Raw genomic sequence first — 17,733 nt, 5'->3', positions numbered from 1 at the left:
TCTTGGGTATATGCCCAAGAGTGGTATAGCTGGATCTTGGGGGAGATTGATTCCCAATTTTCTAAGAAAGTGCCATATTGATTTGCAAAGTGGTTGTTCAAGCTTGCATTCCCACCAGCAATGGAGGAGAGTTCCCCTAGTTCCACATACTCTCCAGCATAAAGGGTCCTCAGTGTTTTTGATCTTAGCCATTCTGACAGGCGTAAAGTGGTATCTCAGAGTTGTTTTGATTTGCATTTCCCTGATGATTAGGGATGTTGAGCAATTCCTTAAATGTCTTTCAGCCATTTGTGTTTCCTCTGTTGAGAATTCTCTGTTTAGTTCTATAGCCCATTACTTAATTGGACTGTTGGTCATTTTGATGTCTAATTTCTTGAGTTCCTTATATACTCTGGATATCATTTCTCTGTCAGATGTGGGGTTGGTGAAGATATTTCCCCATTGTGTAGGCTGTCACTTTGCCTTGTTGACCGTATCCTTTGCTCTACAAAAGCTTCTCAGTTTCAAGAGTTCCCATTGATTGATTGTTTCTTTCAGTGCCTGTGCTACTGGTGTTATATTTAGGAAGTGATCTCCTATGTCAGTGCGTTCAAGACTACTTCCTACTTTCTCTTCTAGCAGGTTCAGAGTAGCTGGATTTATGTTGAGGTCCTTGGTCCACTTGGATCGAAGTTTTGTGCATGGTGACAGATATGGATCTATTTGCAGCCTTCTACATGTTGATATCCAGTTATGCCAACACCATTTGTTGAAGATGCTTTCTTTTTTCTATTGTACACTTTTGGCTTCTTTGTCAAAAATTATGTGTTCACAGGTGTGTGGTTTAATGTCAGGGTCTTCAATTCAATTCCATTGTTCCACATGTCGGTTTTTATTCCAATACCAATCTGTTTTTATTACTGTAGCTCTATAGTAGAGCTTGAAGTCATGGATTGTGATGCCTCCAGAGGTTGTTTTATTGTACAGGATTCTTTTGGCTATCTTGGTTTTTTTTTTCCATATGAAGTTGAGTATTATTCTTTCCAGGTCTGTGAAGAATTGTGTTGGTATTTTGATGGGGATTGCATTGAATCTGTAGATTACTTTTGGTAAAATTGCAATTTTTACTATGTTGGTCCTGCCTATCTATGTGCATGGGAGATCTTTCAATTTTCTGACATCTTCTTCAATTTCTTTTTTCAGGGACTTAAAGTTCTTGTCGTATATGTCCTTCACTTGCTTGGTTACTGTTACCCCAAGGTATTTTATGTCATTTGTGGATATTGTAATGGGTGGTGTATCTCTGATTTCCTTCTCAGCTTCTTTGTCCATTTTATATAGGAGGGCTATTAATTTTTTTTTAGTTGATCTTGTATCCTGCTATGTTGCTGAAGGTGTTTATAAGCTTTATCAGTTCCTGGGTTGAAATTTTGGGGTCACTCAAGTATACTATAATGTCATCTGCAAATAGGGGAAGCTTGACTTCTTCCTTTCCAATTTGTACCCCCTTAATCTCTGAATGTTGTCTTATTGCTCTGGCTAGAACTTCAAGTACTATATTGAATAAGTATGGGGAGAGTGGACAGCCTTGCCTTGTTCCTGATTTTAGTGGAATTGCTTTGAGTTTCTCTCCATTTAATTTGATGTTGGCTGTTGGCTTGCTGTAAATTGCCTTTATTATGTTTAGGTTTGTTCCCTGTATTCCTGATCGCTCCAAGACTTTTATCATGAAGGGGTGTTGGATTTTATCAAATGCCTTTTCTGCGTCTAGTGAGATGATCATGTGGATTTTTTCTTTGAGTTTGTTTATATGATGTATTACCTTGACGGACTTTCATATGTTGAACCACCCTTGCATCCCTGGGATGAAGCCTACTTGATCATGGTGGATAATTGTTCTTTTGTGTTCTTGGAGTCTGTTTGCCAGTATTTTATTGAGTATTTTTGCATCAATGTTCATGAGGGAGATCGGTCTGTAGTTCTCTTTCTTTTTTGTATCCTTGTTAGGTTTAGGAATCAGGGTTATTGTAGCCCCATAGAAGGAGTTTGGTAATGTCCCTTCTGTTTCTATTATGTGGAACAATTTAGAGAGTATTTGTATTAACTCTTCTTTGAAGATCTGGTGGAATTTTGCGCTGAAACCATCTGGTACTGGGCGTTTTTTGGTTGGAAGACTTTTTATGACTGTTTCTATTTCCTTAGGAGTTATTGGACTATTTAAATAGTTCATCTGGTCTTGTGGTACCTATCCAGAAAATTGTCCATTTCTTTTAGTTTTTCCAGTTTTGTGGAGTAGAGCTTTTTGAAATATGACCTGATATTTCTCTGGATTTCCTCAATGTCTGTTGTTATATCCCCCTTTTCATTTCTGATTTTGTTTATTTGGATTCTCTCTCTCTGTCTTTTGGTTAGTTTGGATAAGGGCTTGTCTATCTTTTTGATTTTCTCAAAGAACCAACTCTTTGTTTCATTAATTTTCTGTATTGTTCTCTTAGTTTCTATTTTATTAATTTCACCTCTCACTTTGATAATTTCCTGGCATCTATCTTTCTTGGGAGACTTTGCTTTTTCTTGTTCTAGAGCTTTCAGGTATGCTGTTAAGTCACTAGTGTGAGATTTCACCAACTTCTTTATGTGGGCATTTAGTGCTATGAATTTCCCTCTTAGCACTGCTTTCATAGTGTCCCATAAGTTTGGGTATGTGGTGTCTTCATTTTCGTTGATGTCTAGGAACTCTTTAATTTCTTTTTTTATTTCTTCCTTAACCCATTGGTGATTCAGTTGAACATTATTCAGCTTCCATGAAATTGTTGGTTTTCTTTTGTTTTTGTTGTTGTTGAAGTCTTACTTTAAACCATGGTGGTCTGATAGAACACAGGAGGTTATTCCAATTGTTTTGTATCTGTTGAGCTTTGCTTTTTGGCCAAGTATGTGGTCGATTTTAGAGAAAGTTCCATGGGGTGCTGAGAAGAAGGTATATTCTTTTTTGTTAGGATTTAATGTTCTGTAGATATCTATTAGGTCCATTTGGGTCATGACATCAGTTAAGTCCTTTATTTCTCTGTTAAGTTTCGATTTGGGAGATCTGTCCAGTGGTGAAAGTGGGGTGTTGAGATCTCCCACTATTAATGTGTGGGGTTTTATATGTGGTTTAAGCTTTAGTAATGTTTCTTTTACATATGTGTGTGCCCTTGTGTTTGGAAAATAAATGCTCAGAATTGAACCTTCATATTGGTGGCTCTTTCCTGTGATGAGTATGCAATGCCCTTCTTGATCCCTTTTGATTGATTTTAGTTTGGAGTCTATTTTGTTGGATATCAGGATGGCTACTCCCGCTTGTTTCTTAAGACCAATTGATTAGAAAGACTTTTCCCAGCGTTATATTCTTAGGTAGTGTGTGTCTTTTAATTTGAGGTGTGTTTCTTATATTCAGCAGAAAGTTGGGTCCTGCTTTCGTATACATTCTCTAAGCCTATGTCTTTTTATAGGTGAATTAAGTCCGTTGATATTAAGGGATATTATGACCAGTAATTGTTCATCCCTGTTATTTTTTTGTTGTAGCCTGTGTGTACTTCTCTTCTTTGTGGTTTACTGTTGTGACTTTATCTATTGCCTGTGTTTTCTAATGTGTATCTGACTTCCTTCGGGTGAAATTATCCTTCTAGTGCTTTCTGTAGGGCTGGGTTTGTGGATAAGTATTGTTTGTATCTGGTATTGTCTTGGAATGTCTTGTTCATTCCATCTATGATGACTGAAAGTTTTGCTGGGTATATTAGTCTGGGCTGACATCCATGGTCTCTTAGTGTCTGCATTACATCTGTCCAGGTCCTTCTGGCTTTCAAAGTCTCCATTGAGAAATCGGGTGTTATTCTGATGGGTTTGCCTTTATAGGTCACTTGGCTTTTTTCCTTTGCTGCTCTTAATATTCTTTCTTTGCTTCTTGTATCTTCATAGGCATTTCCTTCTTTAAGTTGGGGAAGTTTTCTTCTATGATTTTGTTGAATATATTTTCTGTGCCTTTGAGTTGGTATTCTTCACCTTCTTCTATCCCTATAATTCATAGGTTTGGTCTTTTCATGGTGTCCCAAATTTCTTGAACATTTTGGTTCATGACTTTGTTGGCTTTATTGTTTTCTTTGACTGATGAATCTATTTCTTCTACAGTATCTTCAATGCCAGAGATCCTCTCTTCCATCTCTTGCATTCTCTTGGTTATACTTGCATCTGAAGTTCTTGATCTTTTACTCAGATTTTCTATTTCCAGTATTCCCTCTTACTGTGTCTTCTTCATTTTTTTCAATTTTCGTTTTCAGGTCTTGGACTGTTTCCTTTATTTTTTTTCATTGCTTTTTCATGATTTTCTTTCTGCACTTTATTGTTTTTTCCAGGACTTTATTGTTTGCCCTTTCCTCTAGTTGTTTACAGGGTTCTTCCCATTTTTTTTTGTCTTTTCCTCTACACAAGCCTCTAACTTCTTCATGATGTTATTCATAAGGCTGTTTTCTTCGGCTTCTTCCAATTTTTGATGTTCAGATCTAGATGTTGGAGGCAGGCTAGGTTCTGGTGATGCTGTATTACTCTTAATTTTTTTTTTTATGTACTTCTGCCTTGACGTCTGCCTGTCTCCTTATGGTTCATTCTTGGCATTATCAGTGGACTTGTTTCAGACAGAGCTGACAGATTCAGGAATTCTCTCTCTCTTGTCCAGATGGGAGCTCCCTTGTCCAAATGGAAACTCCGCAGCAGGATGGAAGCTCTTATCTGGATGGGAAACTGGGGCAGGATGGGAACTTTTGTCCAGACCGAAGTCAGTGGTAGGATGGGCACTCTTATCCTGAAGGGAAGTCCAGGGCAGGATGTGTGCTCTTTTCCAGAAGGGAAGTCCAGGTCAGGATGTGAGCTCTTGTCCAGAAGGGAAGTCCAGGGCAGGATGCGAGCCCTCTCTGGTGCAGAAGGTAAGTCGGGGGCAAGATGGGAACTGGGGGCTGGTCTCTAAGTCTCAGAAAGTGGCTGGGGTCTTGGGCAGATGGGCATGGGGGAAGGGCATGGAGATTGCAGGGGCTGCTAGGAGCTTGGACAAGGAGATCCTTCCCAATGGGGCTAGAAGGGGACCTGCTCGGTGGCCTGAACCTGGGGCCAAGTTGGGCAGGTGTTCTCAGAAGTGGCTGGTGCCCAGGGATGGGGTCTGGGATGGCCCCAGATATTCACCTCTGGTCCAGAAGGGAAGTCTGGGGCAGGATGGGAGCTGGGATCCGGTCTCTAAGTCTCAAGAAGTGGCTGGGGTCTTGGGCAGATGGGCATGGGGTCAGGGCGTGGAGATTGCAGGGGCTGCTGGGGGCTTAGACAAGGGGATCCTTCCTGGTGGGGCTAAAAGGGGACCTGCCCGGTGGCCAGGACCTGGGGCCAAGTTGGGCCTGCTCTGGCCATTCTTTACTCTCTAACACATTCCTAGGGCACTAAGACATACAGAGGAAAAAACCTAGTTTCCTTGATTCAAAGAAACCAACCCTTTCCATTTCCCCACCTGGCCTTTCTTCCTTAATCAGTCTCAGATCCCAGTACCTAAAAATATATTTTACATGGGAACTTCAGTGAATTGGCCTCTCAGGATAGCAGAAATTTTTCTATCAAGCAACATACAGCCACCAAAAACTACAATGACAAAATTAAAATAACAGAAAAAAAGCCATCCCTGGTACATCAGTAGGCTTTTAGGAACCAAATACCTATTACAAATACAATTACTGGACATCTTGCACAGCCATGGCCAGGGGGAGGGGCTTGGACTTGCATCTACTGCATATGTCACCCCATGGAAGACCTTGTCTTCTTGTTTGAGTAGTGGAGGGTAAGTGGAGTGGTAGAGGCTGAGGGAGCTGGAAAAGTTTAGAAGGCCATCTTTGATTTGTGTGTAAAATGAATGGAAATTTTTTTTGTTACTCCTCTCTGTTCATTTAGCATGTCCTTTAGAGTTTGATTTGATCTTTCTATGACTGCTTGACCTATAGGATTATGTGGTATATCTGTAATATGTTTCATTTTATCCAAGACATGTACTGGAAAATTTTCAGTTTTAATATGTGAAGGCATACCCATGATGGCTATAACTACTAGCAATGCTTGATTACCAAAATCACCCTTTTCTGAACTCATAGCATTTGCCCTTTGAAATCCTGAATAAGTATTAATAGTGTGGTGTATATATTTCAGTTTTTCAAATTCAGCAAAGTGAAACACGTCCATCTGCCAGATTTCATTCCTCTGAGTACACTTGGTGTTACATCCTGCTGATAGTGGAGTCTGATTTTCAAAAGAACAAGTAGGTCATTTCCTTACAATTTCTTTGGCTTGTTGCCAGGTTATGGAAAAATCCCTTGTAAAACCTTTCCTATAGACATGATTTTTTTATGAAATTCTGAGGCCTCCATCACAGCTTCTATGAATAATTTATCAGTCTCATCATTACCTTGTGCTAGAGGGCCTGGCAGACTCATATGGGATCAGATGTTAGCTATATGTAAAGGATGAATCCTAGTCCTCATTATGCAAATGTTCACCTCTCTTTCAGTTCCTCAAAAAATAACAATGCCATGTCATATATGCAGTTCTGTAGCCGATCAGCTGCTTCAGCCAGCACATCAACTTCTCCAGTGAATCATACAGATCTTCCTCACCAAACTTGTAATTGAATAAATAGTGAAGTTTATTCTGACTCATCAGAGATAAATTCTGTAGTCTCAATATGTAATACCATTCTTTCAGCATATTGAGAGTCAGTAACTGTTGGGAGATTCTGAAAAATCCAATAAAATAAATAGAATAGCGCACAATTTTGATTTTAGTACAGAATTTTAAAGACTTTGAACGACTTTAATTAAATTTTCTGATTTGTAACCTGCCTCTCCTTGTTTCTTTGCATCTGTTTGAACTCTACATATGGGTATTCCCTGTACATATTGAGTCAAAATCCTATCAGCTCTCTTTATAAGTTGAATTCCATCACTTTTTGGATATTTGCTATTAATCTCTCCTAAAAAAATATTTCAACCTCTTTACCAAGTTTCACTGTTTGCCCATAATTTGTCAATGTCTTCCTTAGTTAAAGGTATGACTATTTTGCTGAGACTATTTCTGCTAATTGATGAAGTCTCAATTTTCCTTTTAAAAACAAGTCAGAGATATTTTCCACATAAGTTTTAATTTTTTTCTCTGTTTATTTGGTAGAATTATCATTCAAATATATCTTCCTTCTGCATTAAAATTCCTGTAACAGAATGCTTAGAGGGTAAAATAACCAAAACACAATCAAGCTTTGGATGCACAAGATCCACATGTCCTTCCTGTACTTTCTTTTCCACCAAGGCAAACTCTCTCTCAGCTTCAGCTGATAAATCCTTTGTACTATTTAATTCCTTGTCACTGTCTAAGGTTTTGAAGAAATTACTCAGTTCATCATTTTTTTACCACAACAATGGTTCACAGATAGAAATATTTTCAAATAGACATTGAAAGTCATTAGGAGTCCGCAATTGATCTCTTCTAATTTGTACCCTTTGGGATCTAATTTTTGTAGATCTATTTTGTATCCCAAATAATTAAAAGAATATCCTCTTTCTGTCTTTTCAGTAGCAATTTGTAAACCCCAACAAGGCCGTTTTCTTTATTTCTTCAAACATTCTTTCTAAATTATCGGCATTGAATCATCCAGTAAAATATTGCCCATGTAATGATAAATTATAGACTTAGAAAACTGTTTATGTATTAATTCCAATGGCTGTTGTACACAATATTGGCACAGGGTTGGGATATTCCAATTCCCTGTGGGAGAACCCTCTATTGATATCTCTTTGCTTGTTCAGTATTATTATATGTAAGCACCACAAAGTTGAATCTTTCTCTGTCTTTTTCTAGTAAGGGTGATGAAAAGCAACAGTTTTTTTAAATATATTTATAATTTAATTTAATTTTACATATCAGCCATGGATTCCCCTGTACTCCCTCCTCCATCACCTCTCCTGCCTCCCACCACCCACCATCCACTCCCATCTCCTCCAGGGCAAGGAGGTAGATTCAATCAAGGCAGGTCCAGTCCCCTCCTCCCTTTGCCCAGGCTAAGCAAAGTATCCCTGCATAGGCCCCAGGTTCCAAACAGCCAGTGCATGCAATAAGGACAGGCCCTGGTCCCATTGCCTGGAGACCTCCCAAATCTTTCAAATTAATCAACTGTCTAAATTTTCCAGAGGGTCTGATCCAGTTGGGGGCTACTTAGCTATTGGTTCATAGTTCATGTGTCATGCTAGAAATCTCATCCAATGACTGATGGAAGCAGATGCAGAGGTCCATGACCAGGCCCCGGTGGAGCTCCAGGAGTCCAGTGAGAAAGAGGAGGGGTTGTATGAATGAGAATTGTTGAGACCATGATTGGAAAAAGCACAGGGACAAACAGCGAAACTAGTGAAAAGCAACAGTTTTTTTTTAATTGATAACTATAAGAGGTCATTCTTCAGGTAACAGAGTAGGCAAAGGAAATCCAGATTGTAGAGAGCCAATTGGTTGAATTACTTTGGTAATTGCTCTTATGTCTGTTACTATTCTCCATTTACCAGATTTCTTTTTGATAACAAATACAGGAGAATTCCAAGGGCTGGTTGATTCTTCAATATGCTGAACATGTAACTGCTCTTGTATCAGCTCTTCTAAAGCCTGCAGTTTCGCTGTTGTTAAAGGCCATTGCTGAACCTATATAGGCTTGTTTTTTAACCATTTTAAAGGTAGAGCTGTTGGTGTCTTTGGAGGATCATCAGTTGCTTTGTCCTGTTCTTGTACAATCTGGATAGCTGGTGAGCACTCATTAGAATAATACCTTCTAATATTTCTCTCAGAAACATGTGTTAATTTATGATTTGTTTCTGAGGTTGGAGGAATGTTAATCTGAGTATTCCATTGTTGTAATAGATCAGAGCTCTGTAAGTTCATAGCAAAATTTGACACATATGGCTTTCATTTTCCTCTGTCGTGCTGGTCCTACACATTAGAGCCAACTTGCACTCTGATTCACTTGAGATAATGTTCTATTCCCTAACAGCTGAACATTTACCTCCTGCAGAGGCCAATTTGGATGCCAAAATTCTGGTGCAATTATTGCCACATCCATACCCATATCTACTAATTCTACCTAGAAAACATCATTTATTCATATTTTTAATTTTGGTCTTTGTTCATTTAGCGAAGTTTTTCAAAAATCTGCCTTATGGTTTCTCCTGAATTTTCTATTTTTCTGCTGTAGTTGTTCTATTCTCCCGAGCAGTCTGGTTTATTTCAATAGTCATTTGGTTATTTAATTGCTCTGTGTAGGGGTTTTGTTTATGATGGCATAAAGTACTGAACTGAATTTGCTGTGAAGGCCTACATGAGGTCATGCTGGGAGTTTCCTGAGGCAGAGACAAAGGATTAACTTGTCAGTCTCTTGTTGATATACATTTGTTGGTCTAAAGTTTAACCCTACCAAACCTTCTGCATAATCCAGAATGGAGGGACATCCCATTGCCATTGTTCTTTGAATAAGCATTCTTTCTAGGAACACCCTGTTTATATGCCCTTTTCTAATAATTCTGTTTACCAAAACCAAAACTCCTACTTTTTTTCCTCAAATGTTTTGAAATCACTTCTTTCCACATATCATCAAGGTCATGAGACTCCGTGTCCCTGATCCAATCCTCCAAGGAGGCTGATCTTGCTTTTAATGGTCTGATTATTCTTTTGCAATCTTCATTTGCATTCTCAAAAGCCAAACATTCAATTATTTTATGTCCAGCTTCTGAACTTGGTATTATTCTATATACTTCTGAGGACAGCCTTTGTAAGAAATCTGTGAAGGATTCTTTGGAACCCTATATATCTTTTGTGAATGATTCAATTTTTTTCCTGGTTCCTCAGCTCTGTTCCATACATTTATTGCTGCCATGTGACATAGAATTAAGGTTTGGTTATCATATAAACAGTATCTTTGTATATCAGCATATTCACCTTATCCAAGCAGTTGATCATGGTACATTTCCACACCTCTTGTTCTACATTGGCTTTTTATTGTCTTAGCCTCCTCCTTTAACCATGTTTTCCACTGTAATTGTGCTCCAGACTCTAGGACAGCTGTTACTGATTCTTTCCAGTGCTGAGGAGTAATCCTATTACAAGTTTGCCATGAGTTTAATTTTTACTTTACACGTGGAGAATACATGCCATATGATACTATAGCTTTGTTAAATCTCCTTAAATCTCCCATTTCCACTGGAGTCCAGTTAGCTTGTGCATGCCCTTAAGCAGGTAATTCCTGTAAGGTTGCAGATCGATTAAGTTTGATTGTTTGGAAAGAGGCTATCTTTCTGTATCCATATAAGTCAATCCTGAAATAATTTCACCTTTAAATTCTTTTCTCTGGGTCTATATTTCTTTATAAATCATTTTAACAGATTTTACTAAAGCTTTTATCTTGGCACTTAAATTGAACAACCGTTTTAATACTATAATAAGGATGATTAAACAAATAATATTCATAATTGATGTTCTATACATCCCATCAACAATATTCATCCTCTCATTTAATTGTTCCATTTTCAGACTGCCTAATGTGTTATCAAAGAAGACCAATTTTGTTCCATTGTAAAAATGTTTCCCATTTTTTTTAATATGGTAAAAAATCTCTTTTAACTAATTTCTCTTTTTAAGATAACTTAGTGACTTACCAAGTCTTCTTAGAAGAATAGAAGTCCAAGGGAATTTAAAAGCTGCTATCTAGTCTGCTGGTAGTCCAAAATTTGAATTCAAAGAGAGAGGGGTGGGCTATTACACACCAGAAGAAAAAAACTAACAAATTCTAGCCTTCTGCTCTGGCCTGAGCCACACCAGGACTGAGCCATGGACTCAGTAACCCCAAAAGTAGTCCAGCCACTTGCAGCTCTGTCCCCATGCAGCTCTGGCTGTGTCCAGCTAACCTAACCTCAGCATGCAACAGCTTCCAAAGTGTGTGCTACTTCCTGTTTTCCTGCACCTTTATTACCTTGCTGTTCTGTCCACTCATTGGTTTGTTCCCTAGATGCCTCACTTCCTTGTCACTGCCTGTCTGTTCAGACCTCCAGGTCTGTATGGCTGGTAGTGGAATTAAAGGCATATGTTACTATTCCTGGTTCTGTTCCCTAGTATGCCATTGAACACAGAGAGACCCTGCCTGACAATTGATCAGATTAAAGTAAGTGCTACCACTGCCTGACTTTTGTGTTTACTTAAAATGGCTTGCTATTTCCTCTGATCTGCAGCCAAACTTTATTTATTAACATACAAATAAAATATTAATATATTTCAACACAATAAAATATTGCCACACCCAGTTTATTACGTCATTTCAACTTCACAGCACAGGACATTTGATTCAGTATTTGGGTCTGGTTGGGAATACCATCCAGTTTTGAATAGTCCTTCTATTGACTACAAAGAATTATTTTTAGGTCTCTGTCCATAATAACCATCATACCCTCTTACAGAACATCAACTGAAAACATCCAGTTTCTATTGGCCTTGACTTTTTCCATGGATGAAGTCAACAGGAACCCTGATCTTTTGCCAAATATGTCATTCATATTTCAATTGCCGGAGGGTGGATGTATGACTGTGACAAAATTTTACAGTCTCATGCCTTTAGCTAAAGAAAATCAAGATTATTTTCCTAATTATGAGTGTAATGAAGATCCTAATTGTTTAGTGGTGCTGACAGGACCAAATTGGGAAACATCTGCAATGTTTGGGACATTTCTGGACCCCTACCTATCTCAACAGGTGAGATTTTTTGGTGTGGGTTTTCAAGAAATTGTGACTCTGTTGGAACAATACTAAGATGCTAAGAAGAGTATGTGGAATTATGTGGAATTATGAGAAACAGTATGGTTCAAGAGTACTATTCAGTGACTTGATGTGGCTTCATTTCTTTTTTGAAGTTGAGATGAGGGAAAAATTATAAGTAAGAAGTTTTTATAGAACTCTTTGCTGAAAGTGTGTTTACAAGTTCTTAGAAGTGCATGCTACCTCATGCTGCTCCCTGTGTCCTAGATCCTTCAGCTTACCTATGGACCTTTCCATCCTATCTTGAGTGATCATGAAAAATTTCCCTATCTATATCAGATGGCCCTCAAGGACACAGCTCTACCCCTGGCAATGGTCTCTTTGATGCTTCACTTCAACTGGAACTGGATAGGACTGGCAATCTCTGACAATGACCAGGGTACACAATTTCTCTCACATTTGAGAACTGAGATGGAAAAAAGTATAGTCTGCTTTGCCTTTGTAAGCATGATCCCAGCCAACATGCATTTATACATGTCAAGAGCTGAAGTGTATTATAACCAAATCATAACATCATCTGCAAATGTAGTTATCATTTATGGTGACATAGACAGTACTCTAGCTGTGAGCTTTAGTATGTGGGAATCTCTAGGTATACACAGAATATTTTTGACCACATCACAGTGGGATGTCACTACAAGGAAGAGAGACTCCACAATTGGCTCATCCCATGGGACACTATCTTTTGCACAACACCATTCTGAGATTTCTGGTTTTAAAACATTTGTCCAAACACTGAACCCTCTGAAATACACAGATGAATACCTTGCAAGGCTGGGATGGATGAACTTTAACTGTGAGGTCTCAGCTTCAAAGTGTAAGACACTGAAGGATTGTTCATCCAATGCCTCATTACAATTTCTAATGGGACAAACTATTGACGTGGCCCTTAGTGATGACCATTATGACATATATAATGCTGTGTATACTGCAGTCCATGATGCCCATGAGGTGCTTATTCAACATGTGTATAATGGGAAAGAACACTATGGTAACTGCTTGAAGGTAGACTTTTTTCTATTGGATGAAATTATGTGTCATCAATATAGCCTTTAAGAGTCTGTCAGATGCCCCAATTTACTGGATGAGCAAATATTTAATCAAATATGAATATTTTGAAATTATTTCCTGGTAAGGAATTAAATCTAGAGTTTGATATAAATATTAATATCAAAACAATGGAGTGGAGGACACAATTTATCAAGGAATATCAGTAACATAATTAGAGAACACCCGAATATCATTTAACGTCTTCTATTACTGGAAATATAACAGTCCTTCCTCATTAATCCTCTCCATGATCAGAATATGAGCCCTTGTTCATCGATTGTCAAACATGGTAATCAGTGTATGATCTGGTTTTCACAAGTGTTCTCAACTGATTCTGCCCTAGTGTAGGCTCTAGGGACCTTTTTTTAGCACACTGTGAGTAATTACACAGGAATTACTGTGTAACAGTGGTGTCGTTATTTATTTCTGGACATACATGTATCCATGTGTGTGAATGAATTGTTCTCACTGTGTATGGGAGAATGTTTATTTTTTTCTGTGAATCTGTGTATATATTGCATTGCTGTGTATATTGTGTATATCTGTCTATCTGCATATCTATCTGTGAAACTGCACCAAATTTATCTTGTGTCAATGTCTTCATGTGATTGTTTTATGTATAGTTTCCTGTGTGTTTTTCAGTTCAGCTGCATGTCATTACTGTGTGTTTTGTGTATCTGCTTGCACATATGAATATCTGTTTTTTGTGTGTATGGGTGTCAATCTTTTTATTGTATTTGTATATGTCAATGTGTCAATGTTTCTCAGAGTGGGTGTTTGAATATGTGTATGTTTCCCCATGTGTATTTGTTTATAAATGTGTGCATTTGTGTGTGAGCCTCTGTGTTTTTCAGGTTTTTGTTTCTGTGTGTCTGTTTGGGTTAGTATGACTGTCTGTTTCTGACTGAATTTTGATGTGTGTGTCTGATATATATATATATATATATATATATATATATATATATATATATATATATATTGTATGTGTCTGTATTATGTATGTATGTCTGTATGGATGGTAGTCTCTCTCTGTCTCTGTGTCTGTGTGTGTGTGTGTGCGTGCATTTTTCTTACCAAAGTTTTGTGTCTGAATGTATGTCTGGGTTTCTGTTTGGTATTTTCCTATGAAAAAAATTAAAGTCTAGGAATGTTATGAAACTTTTATTTATCGACTTGCTTTTATTTCTCTTATTATATTTCTCTCATGTACACATTCAATAATGTTGCCTTTAAGATGAAATCAGTATATGCTTTCTGACTTCAAGGAAGGACACATACACTATAGAATGCTGCCTCTCTTTCAGCTGCACTCCTTTCTGAGGAAGACTCATTTCACTAATCCTGTTGGAGAAAAAGTGAATATCAACCAGAGAGAAAACCAGAAGGCAGAGTATGACATTTTCCACATTTGGAATTTCCCAAATGGATTTGGACTCAAGGTGAAGATAGGAGAGTTTAGCCCATATTTTCCACATGGTCAACAGCTCCATTTATATGAAGATGTGATAGAGTGGGCCACAGGAAGTAGACAGGTGGGTCTGACCAAATTGTTATTATTTCTGTCATACAGCAGTAACACTGTCAAGTGGGTCCATTTGTGCTGCCTTGTAACTGATGCATTGAAATAGACTGTCACATTAAGAAGCATTTTCCAGCCTCCCTCTTCATGTTTCTTCTTTTCAGTACTTGATGTGACATTTTGTTAATTCTTTGAGGTTCTCAGACATGCGTACAGTGATTTTTCAATCATTCCAGAACATGTTTCTTGTTTTTATTACAAAAAGAAAATTGATAGTTACCACTGTACTATATGATTTCCAGTAAAATGTGCAATATCCTCTTGATACCATTCTGATTACTATGCAGTGCTGGTCCTTTTTTCTGCTGAACCTTTGACATAGATGCTGAAAGACTGAAGGTAAATGTAAGGAGGAGTAAGGTAAACACATGCAAAACATTAATTATTTTTAAATAATTTGTTTTAAACCTTTGTACCAACAGGTCCTATATTGCCAACATTGCTAACCAAATATTAAGATAACATTTTCATGGCCCATTTAAATACCCTATGAATTATAACTTTATTTTTTCTTTCTTCTCTTTCTTTCTTTCTTTCTTTCTTTCTTTCTTCCTTCCTTCCTTCCTTCCTTCCTTCCTTCCTTCCTTTCTTTCTCTATTCTTTCTGTCTCTCTCTTTCTTTGTTCCTTTATTCTGTTAAATGTGTATGGATGTCTTGTCTGCATATATGTCTCTGCAAACCTGGTATGCCTGGTGCATATTGATACCAAAACAATGGGTTGAATCCCTGGGTTGTAGAGACAGTGCATAGCCACCCAGTGGGTGCTGAAAGTCAAATTTGAATCCTGTATATGAGCAATAATTGTTATAGACAGTTGAGCCAATTCTCCAGCCTTGAAGCACGTTCTGTAAAAAAAAAAAAATTATTAATAAAGGAACATTTCTTGGTCCCAATAATTCTTTATAGATCTCTCAAACAAACAACAGTGTGCCTATTTTCCTCATCTGTGTGGGGAGGAGGTATTATTGGTAGTAAAAGAAATGGCTTTGGAAATTTATAAATGATGTATACTTTTATGAAACTAAGGTATATTATAGGAATTTATTCTGATGTGGGTGGTTTTAAAGTATCCAATTCAAACTTTCCGACAGCTCTCATTGTTCCTAAAGGTGAGTGATTCTGTTCATACCCAGTGAGCCCTGCCCCTTGGACCCATTCCTGGGCCCCAACAATTCACCCTGGGTACACCAGCCCAACTCAGCACCAGTTGTTGGCCAATAGGTAGGGCTCCTATGGGAAGGCCCTTCCCTCACCAGGCCTCCCAGTTCACCCTGTAATCTACATGTCCTGAATCCATACCCATCCTCCGGAGACCCCAGCAACTTCCTGAGGCTAGAAAACCAACCCCCAGCTATCATCGGGCCTAGAGATAGCTCTCATTGGACAAAGAGCTGTCACTGGACCAAGAATAACCTCAGGAGACAGGGAATCTGCCAGCCTTGATTAGAACAATAGTACCTTTTGGGGAAGTAGAATCTGCCACCGCTGAGTGGACCAAGAGAGGCTTCCTGAAATACAGAATCTGTCAACTATGACTGGACCATACTTAAACATAATAAAGGCAATTTACATCAAGCCAACAGCCAACATCAAAGTAAATGGAGAGAACTCCAAATGATTCCACTAAAATGGAACAAGACAAGGCTGTCCAGTCTCCCCATACTTATTCAATATAGTATTTGAAGTTCTAGTCAGAGCAATTTTACAACGTAAGAATATCAAGGGGATACAAATCGGAAAGGAAGAAGTCAAGTTTTCACTATTTGCAGATGACGTTATAGTATACATAAGTGACCCCAAAAATTCAACCAAGGAATTCATACAGCTTCAGTAATGTAGAATGATACAAGATTAACAAAAAAAAAAAACACAGTAGCCCTTCTACATACAAATGACAAATAGACTGAGAAAGAAATCAAAGAAACATCTCCCTTTACAATTTCCACAAATGATATAAAATACTTTGGTGTAACTCTAAATAATCAAGCCTAGGACCTGTATGAAAAGAACTTTAAGTACCTGAAGAAAGAAATTGAAGAGGTGTCAGAAAATGGAAAGCTCTCCCTTGCTCATTGATAGGCATGATTAACATAGTAAAAATGGCAATCTTACCAAAAGCAATCTACAGACTCAATGCAATCCCCATCAAAATCCCAACACAATTCTTCACAGACCTGGAAAGAACAATAATTAACTTTATATGGAAAAACAAAAAACCCAGAATAGCTGAAAGAATGCCTTACAATAAAACAACCTCTGGAGTAATCATGATCCCTGATAAAAGCTGTACTATAGAGCTACCATTATAAAACCAGCTTGATACTGGCATAAAAACTGACATGTGGACCAATGCAACCAAAGTGAAGACTCTGACATTAATCTGCACACCAATGAACATATGATTTTTGACAAAGAAGCCAAAAGTGTACAACAGAAAAAAGAAAGCATCTTAAGTAAATGGTGTTGGCATAACTGGATGTCAACATGACTGCAGGTAGATCCATATCTGTCACCGTGCACCAAACTTAAGTCAAAGTGGATCAAAGACCTCAACATTAATCCAGCTACTGTAAACCTGATAGAAGAGAAAGTAGAAATTTATCTTGAACTCATTGGTATCAGAGGTCACTTCCTAAATATAACACCAGTAGCACAGACACTGAGAGAAACAATTAATAAATGGGACCTCTTGAAACTGAGAAGCTTTTGTAAGGCAAAGGACACAGTCAATTAGACAAAATGACAGCCTACAGAATGGGAAACGGTCTTCACCAACTCCACATCTGACAGAGAGTTGATATCCAGAATAAATTAAAAAAACTCAAAAATTAGACATCAAAATATGCAAGAGTCCAATTAAAAAATAGGCTATAGAGCTAAAAAGAGAATTCTCAACAGAAGAATCTCAAATGGCTGAAAGACATTTAAGAAATTGCTCAACATCTTTAATAATCAGGGAAATGCAAGTCAAAATGACTCTGAGATACCATCTTACACATGTCAGAATGACTATGATCAGAAATATTGAAGACAGCTTATGTTGGAGAGGATGTGGAGCAAGGTGAATACTTCTACACTGTTGGTGGGAATGCAAGCTTGTACAGCCACTTTGGAAATCAATATGGTGCTTTCTTAGAAAATTGGGAATCAACCTCCCCCAGTATCAACCTCCCAGCTATACACCTCTTGGCCATATACCCAAGGAATATTCAATCATACCACAAGGACACATG

At 37.9% G+C, this 17,733-nt stretch overlaps 1 protein-coding gene and 1 pseudogene across 1 annotated transcript in view; one reads left to right on the top strand and one right to left on the bottom strand.

Annotated features, from left to right (window-relative positions):
• Positions 1–17,733, bottom strand: part of LOC121826140 (vomeronasal type-2 receptor 116-like) — a 478,502-nt pseudogene that overhangs the window by 37,094 nt on the left and 423,675 nt on the right.
• LOC143271872 (vomeronasal type-2 receptor 116-like) overlaps positions 1–17,733 on the top strand; it is a 40,826-nt gene that overhangs the window by 12,564 nt on the left and 10,529 nt on the right. The window contains exons 2-4 of the mRNA XM_076564355.1: positions 11,517–11,808; positions 12,079–12,876; positions 14,226–14,453. Coding sequence (XP_076420470.1) covers positions 11,517–11,808; positions 12,079–12,876; positions 14,226–14,453 — 1,318 coding nt within the window. The remainder of the gene's footprint in view (positions 1–11,516; positions 11,809–12,078; positions 12,877–14,225; positions 14,454–17,733) is intronic.

This window comes from Peromyscus maniculatus, chromosome 1 (genome assembly GCF_049852395.1).
Source record: "Peromyscus maniculatus bairdii isolate BWxNUB_F1_BW_parent chromosome 1, HU_Pman_BW_mat_3.1, whole genome shotgun sequence".
NCBI classification, from domain to species: domain Eukaryota; kingdom Metazoa; phylum Chordata; class Mammalia; order Rodentia; family Cricetidae; genus Peromyscus; species Peromyscus maniculatus.
Note: the sequence above shows the minus strand (reverse complement) of the source record. Positions and strands in the feature narration are given on the sequence as shown.